This window comes from Pseudorca crassidens, chromosome 11, assembly GCF_039906515.1.
Source record: "Pseudorca crassidens isolate mPseCra1 chromosome 11, mPseCra1.hap1, whole genome shotgun sequence".
Taxonomy (NCBI): Eukaryota; Metazoa; Chordata; class Mammalia; order Artiodactyla; family Delphinidae; genus Pseudorca; species Pseudorca crassidens.
This window is the reverse complement of record NC_090306.1, coordinates 43,589,118-43,602,084: the sequence shown is the minus strand read 5'-3', so window position 1 is coordinate 43,602,084 and position 12,967 is coordinate 43,589,118. Positions and strand designations below refer to the sequence as shown.

At 55.5% G+C, this 12,967-nt stretch overlaps 1 protein-coding gene across 1 annotated transcript; it reads right to left on the bottom strand.

The window, feature by feature from the left end:
- Positions 1–6,152: 6,152 nt before the first annotated feature.
- On the bottom strand, positions 6,153–8,782 carry AQP6 (aquaporin 6). The gene is made up of 4 exons (XM_067698656.1): positions 8,390–8,782; positions 7,446–7,604; positions 7,105–7,185; positions 6,153–6,454 (listed from the first exon to the last, which is right to left on the bottom strand). Exons 1-4 carry the CDS (start codon positions 8,780–8,782, stop codon positions 6,242–6,244), a joined length of 846 nt encoding a protein of 281 aa, XP_067554757.1. The 3' UTR covers positions 6,153–6,241.
- Positions 8,783–12,967: the final 4,185 nt, after the last annotated feature.

Genomic DNA, 12,967 nt, shown 5'->3' with positions numbered 1-12,967 from the left:
AGGAGAATGTCTTAACGTTGGCTTGTTGTTAGGATGGAGGACCTGGGCTCGGTGGTCCGGGGCCGAGCTCTGTGTGCAAGGTGGAGGAGGAGCTGGTGGAGGAGGAGCTTAAGGTTGCTCCTGGTGGGAGTCTGTTTTCAGACCACCCGTGAGCATTTTGTGTGCTCCGAAGCTTCGAGCCAAGAACAGGCAAGTCTCTGAGCGAAAGCCATCATCCTGCTTTTAGAGACGTGTCAGCGGATTAGCTTATTGGCTTTCCCCCTGAGTGGCATTAGCTCTCACCCCGTCTCATGTTCACCATCTGGCTTTGAGTAAGAAGTCTTCAAGTGATCTCTCTTCAGCAGCCCGCTCTGTGCCAGGGCTTTCTGAGGGCTGTTCAGCTTTCTCCCTCATCAACCCCAGGGCCCAGTGCTCTCTGAGAAGAGGAAGCCCGTCTGTTTGTGTCCACATGTATACACACCTGGGATCCAAACAACACTTGAGACCTCAGAGAAAAAATAGGTTCAAAGGAGAATGAGTGTGTGGTTAGTGGCCTAAATTCTTGTCAGAACTGACAAGTGGATCTGTCCTTATGTGAGTTTTAAAGATGGAGTCGTTCTTGCTACAGAGAAAGCTCTGCCTGTGAGGTGATACCGTTGGTCCAGATTTTAGTAGAGTGAACACTACCAAGGGGCTGGGATTTTTCCTCCTTATTGGAAAGCAAAGCCTGTGGGTGGACGTGCTTAACTGAGCCACCTCCCCTCCTCCCAGGGAGCTGGCTGCTCTCTCCTCCTAGGTTAATATACATCGACTGGGGCTAAATGCCTGATGCTTCTGGACAGAGTCCAGCCCCCTCACAGAGCAGCCGCACTGTGGAGATAGAGCTGCTGGCATTAAAGGGCTAAGCCCTTTCCAGCTGCTTTGCTTTAATGGGAACTGCCTGCAGTCGGCAGCTTAACGGTGCTGTCTTAGCCTGATTAGGAGGAAATAACTAATCTCGGGGCATTGGCCTGGAGGCTCAGGGGAAGGTAACCCGCTAGAGTGGGAAGTGGTTGGATAAATGGTGTTGGAGTGCTAGGTGATGATATAAAAAATGGCAGTCCCGGCTTTGGCAGGGTTTGTGTTTTGTTTTGCCTCTGTGAGAAAAGTGGGGTTCTCTTCAGTGGACTCCCTGGCACTGAAGGAGAGGAGATGGTCGCTGTGAGGGGCAGCCTGGGTATTCAAAAGCTGGAATAGCAACAGATGCGCAGAGGAGTTGAGAGCATACAAGGGTCATGGTGTCCATCCCCTTTAAAGGAAGAAGACTTGAGCCCCTCCAACGTGGTCCCCCCTTGGGCCTTCCATTCCCAAATCTGACTTAAAGAGCCAAGATTTGAAGGAGAAATGATCATTTCCTTGATTGTAAAATGCACTTAAAAATACAATTTAATACCTGAGTATTGAGATGACTTATAATCTGTGGCATATAATGCAGTGCTTTTCTTTCTTAGTGGCTTGTACAATAGCGGTGCATCTTATTATCAACATGATTTGGGTTGGAAATGTTAGCTGTTCTTGGGAGATAGGCTGTTAGCTAGACCAGATGTGGAGGTGAGGGAAGCTGCTACTTAGCTGTGATCAGAGAAAGATTAAAATGGGGAGTTTCCCCAGGTCTGAGGGAAGCTATGGTGTAGGAAAAGCAAGGCTCAACCCCAGGATGCTTGGCATGAAGAAGCAGACGAGTAATTTGTAGGAGAGGATCAAAATCTGTCCCAATCATGACCCCCAGAGCCCTCACGTGTGACCCCTGAATTGAGGAAGTGGCAAAAGAAGCCATTATGAATCAGTGAGGCTGTGACCAAAATAATAGCACCTTCTGGTGGAGTTCTGAAATCACGGTATAGTACTGAAACATTCAGGGTTCTTTAACACAGAGGTGTTAGATAATCTGTGCAAACCTTTGGCTCACCAAATCCAGAACACCAGAGGTCTTTACTCACTAGAAACTGGAAGGCCATGGTAGGGCACCAACAAAAAAGGGGACAGATGGCCAAGTTAAGGAACCTGTTGCCTGGAGATGAGATTAAAAATACAATTTTGCTTAAGAAAGTCTTCCTGCTTGGGTAGAGAGAGGTGTTCAAATAACTATGAAGTGATGTGTTCAGTGCCAGGACGGAGGTGGGTGCAGAGTGCTGTGGGAACTCAGAGTGGGGAGGAGCTGGAGGCTTCAGAGAGCCTCAGAGGTGATGACATGAAAGCGAGGTCTCAGCGTGAACCGGGCGGCTCGAGAGGCCTGGAAGCATAATCGGGGCTGGGGAAGCACTTCTAGGCTGGTGCTCCATAACCGGACACTGCCCTAGACTGCTGTCCTGGTCTCTCCTCTGACCCGGGGCTGGGCCCTGGCCTGGCTGGGCCTTGTTTCATCTGCCCACGGGGGCGCAGGGGGAGTTATTGGTCCCTGCCTCTGTCTCTGGCCTCCTCCACCCCCAGCTCTGAGAAAAACTGCCCCTTTATCTGACTTAGAGCTCTGAAAAATTTTCATCCTCCCCTTTTCTGCCCATTAACTGTAGCCTATTAATTAGAGTCTTTGGGCTCCCCACTTTCATAAACCCCCTTCACTTACTGTGCCTCCCCTCTGCAGCTTTTACTAAATATGTGAAGCTGCTCCCCGCTGAGAAGTGATTATGTGTCTGTGCAGACCCCCTGCCCCAGCTGCCCAGGTGGTGACCGCTTGGCCGGATGCTTCATCTTGATTAGCCCTGACTTCTCCCCTCCCTCCGTCCCTCCTTTTCTCTCTCTCCTTTACTCAAGCTAAGCCTAGGGTATGGGAAGGAAGTGATCCCTTCTTTAGTAACAGCCTGGCCGTGTTCAAAACTGCAGGAGAAACAGCTGAGCTCATTGGCAGAGGGCATGGCAATCTACCATGATGGTGAAAACCACCACTGATCGAGGGCTGTGTGTCAGGCGCAGTGCTGAACACATGCGCCCCGTAAGGTTCTTCCAGACGCTTATGAACAGACCCTGTTTTCCAGATGAGGAAAGTGAGGCTCAGGATCCTGAAGTGACTTGCTTAAGTTCATGCAGCTGTAAGTGCCTGAGCCTGTATTTAAACTCTTTCAACCCTCTCAACCCCTATTCTATCTTCACATGGCCTTTTTTTAAAAAAACCTTGGTGCACAGAATTCCTTCAGGTCAAAGTGATTTTCTCTGGAAAGTGAAAGTCTCCGGATCGTCGTCGTGCTCCTCTTCTCCTCTCAGTCCATGGAGCCCGAATGTGTCCCGGAGCCTGGCCCCTCTGTGGAGCCGCCTCCACTGTGCAGCGTGGTCCCAGATTAGACCTGTCCTCTTTACACCCGGAGGAGGCAGTGGGGGGGGGGGGAGCGGAGAGGGGCTTCCTGCCAGCCAATGGGGATGCGACAGCCATGGCTCTGTGCTCCCATCATCTGCTCCTGCTAAGACAATCATCAACATAAAAGGCTAATTGTATTAATCACCAAGGCGCCCGCCCCGGGCCCCCCTCCCTTTCGGGAGAATTATGAATTGCAATTGCAGATGGCTCTGCTGATTGAAGGCAGCGCTCAGCGGGGAGAAGGGCCAGATCAGATTACACACCATTAATTAAAAACTTCCCCTGACAAAAGGGAGGAAGGGAGTGCACACCAGGGGTCTGCCTGGTTGGGTCTCTGCCCTCCCCAGGCTCCCGCCCCCCATCCAGGCTCAGGGGTTGTGCCTGTGAAGCGAAGCCCCTGGCTGGCACCGCTGAGCTCTGCCCCTGCCCCCCCAAGGCCAACCCTTCCCACATCCAAGCAGATGGCCGGCTGTCCTATTAAAGGGCTCCAGAGAAGGAGAAGCTAACCTTTGGTTACTCATTCCTGTGTCTAACTTTGGATACTCTTCAGATTCTAACCTAATTCCTCACCTCTCATGAAGCTTGTCTCCTCTTGCTCTAGTCTGTTATGACAGAAAACAGCTTTAAAGAACTATTTGTGAAAATAGCCCCCAGCTTTCTCTTCAGGCAATCACCCTTACCCTCTTGTCCCGGAAGTCCCTGGGACAGAGGTTTCCCAGTCTCCTCTGGTGTAGGGGCGGGGGCTCAAGTGTGGCTGTGCACCCTCTTCCCAGCTCCCCTGACCTGTGAGCATAGGCTTCTCAGCTTCTGTCATCTTGGCTCATTTAGAGCTATGACTCCTGAGTTCTCCTCTTGATCAATTACCACCTCCCCTCCCCAGCCGCCCAGCCTCATTCATTCATTCATCAAACTTTTATTGAGCACCCACTGCATGCTTGGCTCTGGGGATGTGGAGATGATTTGTCTAGGAGCTTAAGAGCCTACTGTGGGAGCTCCACCCCCCTGCCCTCTTCAACCTCCTAGTTCCTGCTTCCTTCCTTCCTCTGGCTGCAGTTTGTATAAGCCCCCCTGGAGCTCTATTTTGGAAAATTCTAAGCTGGGAGCTGGGGAGACCTTGGGGGGCTGTGGTACCGAGCTGGGTGACCTTTAGCAAGTCAATCACACACACACAGACACGTGTGCGCACGCGTGCCCAGCTGTCCCTGCTCATAAAAGGGCACAGGAAGCCCTGGGCTCTGAGAGATCTTGAAGATGGACGAGTGGGGCCCAGCTTGGAGAGATGTGAGTAGTACTCTGCACTGACGATATTACAGAACACAGCTGCTGTGGCCACGAGCATTTAGGACTCAGCCACTGCACTGTCACAGGCTGGGCCCTGTCCTTGGGAGACTTTGGCAGCCCCTCCCCTATCTCCAGCCCCTTTGGAGACATTGTGGAAAAGGACCTATCTTTTTTGTGCATTTTGGCTGCTCTATCGCAGGGTACCATAATGACAGGCACGATAGAGATGAGAAGAACTGACTTTTATTGGCTTGTCTCTTCATTCCAGGGTCCCTCCCCAGCCTGACTCCTGTTCCCCCAGTCACCCCCCACACACACTCACAAAGCTCCCAGGTCAGTAGGCCCAGGAGAGAAGAAGGCAGGACCCTTGGTAAGTAAAGCAGATGAAAAGAAAAGCCTACTCTGTTTTCCCTCCCTCTCAGTCATCTCCCTCTCCCTTCTTGGCCTCCTTCCTCCCATTACCAACAGCAATTGTATTCAAGCCCAATAATTACAGTAACAGCAACAATAATCATCATTTATTAGGTTTGTTTTTCTAGCATTTTAACCTCCAAAAACATTTTCCAACCTCTTGTTTGTTTTAACATCAATCTCTGGGGGAGATTTTACAGCTGAGGAAGCTGAGATCCAGACAGGACCCCAAATCACAGGCAGAGTAGATTTACCACAGCTTGTAAATATTAACGAACAAGGTGAGACTCAGATAATACTTCAGAGGCACTGAATTGCAAATCTTGGTTTCCTGCGTCATTCCTGAGTTCCTACCATCCTTGGGACGTATTCAACAGCTTTTTGGGGATCCTGGCAGAGCTGAGAATGAGGCTGGAGATGGCTTCTTCAGGCCCAGGTCAGGGACCAAGTGCTGGGATAGGACATTTCCCCTCTCAGGATTGCTCTTGTGAATGGGGCTGTGGAGTGGAAGGTAGGAGAGCACCTGGGGAGAAAGGCCTGTCCGGCCTGAACCTCCCTTGCCTATATCATGCCCCTCTGCTGGCCGGAGAAAAGGTTCCTCTCTGTGTCAGCTCTTCCCAAGGGAGGGGCTCTCTGCTGAGCGTTTGGAGGAGAAAGGAATGAAGATCTATTGGGAGGGCAGTCTCTGGCCTCAGGAAGCCCCCCATCTGAGGGGGGAGCCACAGCCCCCGTCCTCATCCAAGAGCAGAGACATCCCTCTGAGGAGTGCAGAGGCTGCCCTAGGGTTTGATTCTTCTGGGAAGTCTGGTCCCTCCTCCCCAAGGGTGGGGTAAGAAGTTGGGATTCCCAGAGGTCCCCATAGCCCTCAGTCTCTAAGCAGAGTGTCTGTCTGGGCTCAAATTCCCTTTTCTCCAAGACATGGGGACCTGGAAGCCCAGGACCCCCACTGGGGTCCAGACAGATGAGAGACAGGGAGAGCAATCATGAATTCCCCCTGCCTCGCTCTGCTCTGTCCCATTAAAAGAGAGGTAGGAGGAGGAAACTGAGCAGATTTGCTTCCCCGATTCCATCTAGAAATGTAATGCCAGGGATCCCCCGCCCACCCTGTTAGGACAAGAGGCCAAGCCTCCCTACCCCACCTCGCAAGCCCCACGCCCCCCAGGAAAACCTGAAGTCTGGTTACACGAAGCATGCTGCCCACTTTAGGGCTCTTTTCAGAAGTGTGAGGGCAGGGGCCAGGTTCTATGCCACCTGACACACATTCTCCATTTCAGTGTCCTCTGAACTGGACTGAGATTCTTCCTTCTGGGGCTCCACCCCTTCTACCTCCTGCACCTCCGCAGTGCCTGTGAGGATGGCAAGTCGCTGGGCCAGGGTCTTGGTGTCAGGGAACAGGATAAAGTTGTAGATCAGCGAAGCCAGGACAGCCCCCGTCAGGGGTCCCACCCAGAAGATCTGAGGAGGCAGAAGTGGGTACCCTGCTTGTGAGCCGTCAGGACCATAGGGTGGTTTTGGGACCCCACCTGCTTCCCAGTGTTGACTTGGTCTCCCAGGAACCCTGGAGCCATCCACGAGGTGGCAAATTTGAGAAGCACAAGTCCTGACCTCCCACTCTGAGTCCCCGCAGGTGAAGGGACCTTGCCTCCCACGGGGCTGGGCCAGGCTCCCCGCCACCCCTCTGCCTCTCTCTTCTCGCCTTCCCCATTCCAGCCCAGAACCCTGGCTAGTGCTCTTCCTGTCCCTGCTGGTGTGTGTGTGTGTGTGTGTCTATTTCTGTTTGTCTTTTTCTTTATCCAAGTTTGGAAAGTGGTCCAGCTGGAAGGAGTGAATAAGGAAACAGCCAGGACTTGAGGCCTGGGCCAAGGCTGCAGCTCCTGCCCTGGCTCATTTCTTGCCAGTCCACTGGGTACCCCGGACTTTTTGAAGCTGTAAAGAAAGGATGCTGGCTCCGGTCTTCTGAGCTTCGGGAAACCTCCACTGGGGGTCAAGATGGTCTGTGGCAGGGGGACTTGTCTCCCCAAGTGTCTGTGGTCCTCCTGCTGGTGAAAGTCCCTATTGCCACTGGGGCCCTCTCCCTTCCCCTGGCTGCCAGCAGAGGGTCTCACCCAGTGGACTGCGAACTTCCCGACGATGACAGCAGAACCAAAGGAGCGGGCTGGGTTCATGGAGCAGCCGGTGAAGTAGATCTGGGGAGTGAGTGCAGGTCAGGGTGTGAGGAGGCTGAAGGCAGGCCTGGGAGGGGTCAGTGCCCTCCACCATGGCTCAGAGCCCCAGCCCCGGGCTTGGCCTCTGTAGCACCCCATCCGGGGCCTGGAGTGCGGGGCACAGCCTTGGCCCCAAGACTCGAGGGCTCAGGGAAGGACACCTCCTCGCCTTCAGGGCCCCTGCAGCCTCCCCAGGGAGGGACCAGTGGGTACATGGGCCCGGTGTCCCCTTTGCCCCTTACCCCAATGAGGTGGCCCACTGCCACAGAGGCTCCAATCGTGGCAGCTGGGGAGCCAGTAGTCTGTCTGCTGTCGGTGGAAGCAAAAACGCAGAGCACAAGCTGCAGGGTCAGGACGAGCTCCACTGCCACCGCCTGGCCCATGGAGACGCTGCTCCGGACCTGTGCAAGGGGGTTACACTGGAGCCAGCAGGCTCTGCCCAGGGCTGGTGACCCCTTGGGCCTCATTTCCTCACTGTAAGGGGTGAGAGGCCTCACCACCGCCAGTCCCAGGACTTAAGGAGATAATGGGCTGAGGAGAGCTGTGTGGTGGGGTTCAGGTGAGCCCCAGACACTTGCTCCCTGCAGAAGCGAGTGGCACCCCACCCACTACACGGCTTGGTTGGGGCCACGGGTTCAAGGGGAGGCGGGGGCTCAGGACTGGTGGGAGCAGGAAGGCTGGGGAAGCTAAGATGCACGACGCGTGTCTGCAAGCTGCCTGGGAGGGGCCCTGGGTAGGAGTGGAAGGTGGGGACTCAGGGAAGTAAGTGGAACACAGATGATTACAGGAATCTGGGGGAGTGAGACAGGCCTCAGGGTGCTGGGGAGGGAGGAACATGGGACAACAGAGGAGCGGGGGACGTGGGGTGGACCCAGGGAGGTGAAGTGCGTGCAGGGTCCCCTGCCGCTACCCACAGCTCCACCTCTCCCCACCTACCCCCACCCTTAAATGCCTGGTCCTTTTCCGACTCCTGTCCCTTAGTGTGGCTTCTTCCTGCTCCCCCTGCGCCTTGCACCACAATCCCATTCCTGCTCTCCCTGCACTAAGGCCACAGTCACTCCCCTGGGTCCCGGGTCCCAGCCCAGAGCAGGTGTTGCTCTGTTACCTCCCTGTCCCCTCTCCTCCAGCCTGGCCCTCCCCCCTTTCCACCTGTATGGACCTGCCCCCTCCCCCTCCCCGCACCTACCACGTTGACCCCAAAGGTGTCTCGGATGTCCCCGGGCGTGACCCCGTAAAGCAGAGCAGCCCCCGCCGTGGCCCCTGCCAGCTGGGCAGCCACGTAGGCCACAGCACGGGGCAGGGAGATTTGGGAGCCCACGAGGAAGGCCAGCGTCACAGCAGGGTTGACGTGGGCCCCACTAGCCTTCCAGGTGATCTGCACGATCACGGCCGTGGCCAGGTTGAAGGTGATGGCAACCTGCAGCATAGAGGGAAGCGCCAAGGGCCATCTCAGAGCCGAGCCCACGCCAAAGAACACGTACAGCCCCGTGGCCAGGAACTCGGCAAACACAGCCTTGCTGATGGTTGTGCAGAGCCGGCACACCAGCGTCTTGGCCAAGCTGCGCCTGCCTGACTCCATGGCATCCGGGTCCTGGTGCCTTTGCTCCCGGGGCCTCTGTTTCTCTTCCCTCTGATCTCCTCTGCCTCCCCTGGTCTCCTGTCTCCGGGCTGCTCCGGCCCCAGCCTGCAGCTCTTCCACAGTGCTGCTGCCCTGAGGACTGTGTGGTCAGACTGGCAGGGGGCGGGCTGACAGGGTTATGTGCGTCTGGGTGGGTGGGAGTAGGGGTGGCATGACGGGTGGCTCTCACATGCCCGCTCCACCCTAAGCTCACCTGACGGCCGGAGGAGGGGGGCCCTCCCCGGGCACTGAGCTGGAACCTCCCAGGAGTTTTCCAAGCTGGACAGGCCTAACTCCGCTGTGGGCAGACGCCCAACCTTGGGGGCCACAGGTGCCGGAGTAGCGCGGGCCATGGGATTCCAGGGCGCTCCCACCCCCGATGTCAGCTTAGAGCAAGCTCACTGAGATCCCCAGGTCCAAGGCCTGCTTTGGGGGGCCCTGCGCACGCTCTGCAGCACCTGTTCCCCCGGCCCCCCTTGCCTGCAGGCTCGGCCTCCAAGTGGGCTCATGCTGTTCTGAGCCCCATAAACCCAGATGTGAATGAAGCTCTGTCCTCCACTCCCACCTAGAACCCCACTCACTGAAAGCTGATGTGAACGGAGTCAGCCTTACTGAGGACGCGGGCCTGTGTGGGTGCAGGGGGGCAGATGGAGGGGGTGTGTTTATTCCACAGCTGATCAGTGACACCTGTGGCAATGGGCACCTCTGCTGCCCGCCAGCCACACACCAGCCACACACCAGTTTCCGCTGGCCCTTCACCCACTTCTGCCTCTTTCTGCCTCCCCTCCCCCAACTCAGCCCTTCCCCTTACTTCTCTGACCTCCTCCTTCTCAGGGGCCAAAACAATCCCTCTCGTGCCACGCAGCGTAGCTTACCATTTTTGTGGCTATGCTGGCCCTAAGGTTACCCGCGCCCTAGGCTCTGCCCTTTAACTCCCAGCAATATACCAAGGTATTTTCTCAAATAAAAGTGTTCCTTCCCTAAGAAGAACCTGCCGAGCTGTTAAAACAGTACACTCTTCACCTGTTCACCACATCTGGGTGCCCTGACCTCACCCCCCGCCCTAGCTCCCTGCCCAGTGGTTGTCCCCTGGTGTCCTCAGGCTCCCCAGATGCCACCTGTCTCACAACGAGATCCTCGTCTCTCCCCGTGACCCCAAAAGCACTCCTTCTGTTGTCCCAGCTCAGTTGGCGGCACCTGGGAGGCATCCTTGACCTCACCCTCCCGCCCCCTTCCAGCGAAGGCAGCGAGTTCTAGTGATACTGAATCCTAAATATTTCTTGCCTGTGCCCTCTTCCTGCCAGCCCTGCTGCCCTGCAGCCTTTAACCATTCTCTCTGTCTCCTCCCTTGCTCCGCTCCAATGAATTACCCACACTGCAGCCTGAGTGATCTCTCGAAAATGCAAAGCGGATGCTGCTGCCCCCTGCTAAAATCACTTGAAGCCTCCTGTCCCCTCTGTGAGCTCCGTGCCTGGCCTACAAGGTCCTCCTGGATCCTGCACCTCCCACCTCACCTCTCCCCACCTTTTGCCTTGTCCTTTACCCTGTGGCCTCACCAGAAGGCCAATGGTTCTAGAACACTCCATGCTGCTCTCCCCTGGCGGGGTACTCTCTCCTCTCCCTGGAAAGCCCATCCCACGTCCTTTGCTTGGGTGAGTCCTATTCCTAAGGCTCAGCTTTGATGTCACCTCCCCCTTTCCTGGGTGAGGGGGCAGGAACCAAGTTTTGTTCATCCCTACATGTAACGTCTTGCACAGGGATTTGCTCACTGCTGCAGTAAGGTCCTCAATAAATATTTGTTGAATGAACGAATGAGTGAATAAAAGCTTCTTGGCCTCCTGGAGGCAGGTGACGTTCATGTCTGCTTCATTTCAGCTGGCTCTCCTTATAGCCTTATACCTGTCCTCACCTGGGGCTGGGTCTTCTGAAATCTTCAAGTGAAACATCCCAACTCTGACCACAGGCTCTGTCCATCCACCCTCCCCCATTTCAGTCCCAGTCACATTCCTCCCCCAATGTCTCCCCCAGCCCCTTTCTGTTCATCCAGCCATCCTGGCTTGACTCTACCTTCTCCAGCCAGATCCCCTGGCATCTCACCTCAGTGCCCTCTGTCCCAGCACCCTGTTCTCTGAACCCCGCCCCCCCCAGCCGTGTCCCTCCATCCTCATTCTTCTCCACACCCCTCTGCCCCCATCTGCCCTGCTGAGCGCTGCTGGAGAAACTCGCCCAGCCGTGCAGACTGCCGCCATGACAAGTCCATGGTCTCTGGCCACAGTGAGGGTCACAGCTCTGCTCAGCAATCCTTACACTACACCGTCGCCAGGCGGCTCTCTCCCCATTCTTGTAAGCCCTACTTCAAACCTTCCGTACTCTCTTCAAGTACCCTACCTTGCTCTGGCTTTCCTCCAGCAGATCTACTTGCCTCCTGTCCTACCTAGAAAGTGAAACCAGCTGGCAAGACTTCTTCCCATCCCTCCACCCCACCCTCCCCCAGCCGCAAACTCACCTGCAGCTGCCCCATGCCCTCACCAGCTTCCCTTTGGCCCTGAAGAAGAGGCAGCCCTCCTCCTGTGTCTGCATCAGGGGGCCCCTCCTTGTGTTCTTGGCTCCCTTTGAGCAACTGGGGCCCTCTCTTGGCCATTCCCAGCCTCATCTACGATTTTCATTTCTCCCTCTCCTGGCTGCTTCTTTATAATGTGCCTGGGTAATCATGGAGTAGTGGAGAGACCATGGGTTTGGAATGCCTTTCCTCTCTGTTTCTCTTTCAAGACTTTGCTCAAGTTCAATTCCTCTATGAAGCCTGCCCTAATTTTCGCCTCCAGGAGAGTCAGGGCAAACTTTGTAGAGAAGCTGGGCTTGGGCAAAGCCAGGGGCTACTTCCGGCTTTGACTTCCTCGGTGCCTCCACTGTTCCAGTGCAGACTCCCAGTCTTGTCTGGCATGAAGGAGTCTTTCAAGAAATGCTCAAGATTGAAGGAATGTAGTGTGAGTGACATTCCTCTCTGGCCCTGGGGTTGGGGGGTGAGGGTGGGGGAATTTCCCTGGCTGTCCCAGGGAATCTCACGGGCATCTATCTCCTTCCCTCCCCTCACACAGGGCCTGGGGACAGACACTTGCCAGGCCCTACATCTTACCTAGCCTCAGTTTCTGCACCTGTACACAGGCAACAAACAGCAGTAATGCCTGTCTGTTGAGAAGCTTTGAAAAGAAAGTGAAAGCATTTGAACACTGCCACATATTCTGTACCCCTGACCAGTGCTTAACTCCTGTGACCTCAGCTTTCCCACTTTTAAAGTGGAGATGTTGGGAATTCCATGGTGGTCCAGTGGTTAGGATTCTGAGCTTTCACTCTCAGGAGCCCAGGTTCGATCCCTGGTTGGGGAACTAAGATCCCGCAAGCCACGTGGTATGGCCAAAAAAAAAGTGGAGATGATAATTCCCACCTCCCTAGGAGAGCACCCCCCAGTCAGAAGATGTTGGTTATTAGGACTGTCACCTCCCTTCCCACTCCAGCGAGACAGCTGTGAGGGCCGTGCTGGGGTGGGAAGGGTCCAGGACAAGCAGCACCTGAGGCCCCTGCTCTGGGCCCTGGAGATTGAGAGCCTTAAGGGTAGTGGCAGCCCTTGTCTCTGGCTGGCCTAGAGAAGAACCTCCTGGGGCCCTGCCTGGCCTGGAACAAGGTCCTTCACCCCCTGAGGACAGGTGGACATGGGCCAGGACTTGCTCCAGCTCCAGCCAGCGTATCCCTGGGCCCAGCCAGTCCTGGGCCCTAGTAGTACGCTTTTGAGGCCACTCTTGGTCCAAGAGCTTTTTTCAAGCCCCACACCTGGCTGCCTACAGCTGCCTGTCAGGTGGCTGTGTGCTCTGAACCTCTCAGAGGCCTGTCTCTGGGCTCCCCAGACTAGCGGGGTGGGCGTCTCTGTGGGGAGATGTGTGTGTGGTGTGTGCTTGGCCCGAGGGGCAAGGTGAGCTCTGATTGAGGTTCTCTCTCAGGGCTTGGAGAGGATGGGGGAGCAAGAAGGAGGGGAAGGAGGAGGGAACTGGAAGAGATGAGAAAGGACAATAAAAACATGACAGAAAGGGAAAGATTCAAGGTAGTTTCCCTTGTATCCCCTCACCCATCCCCACAAAATGGTGGAAAGAGGAA

Bases quoted from the DNA above. Each gene is read 5' to 3' on its own strand.
- AQP6 (XM_067698656.1), bottom strand. From the start codon at position 8,782: ATGGAGTCAGGCAGGCGCAGCTTGGCCAAGACGCTGGTGTGCCGGCTC. The intron at 7,605-8,389 runs GTAGGTGCGGGG...CCCCTTGCACAG, and splicing joins ACACCTTTGGGGTCAACGTG to GTCCGGAGCAGCGTCTCCAT. The intron at 6,455-7,104 runs GTGAGACCCTCT...CTGCCTCCTCAG, and splicing joins GGAAGTTCGCAGTCCACTGG to ATCTTCTGGGTGGGACCCCT.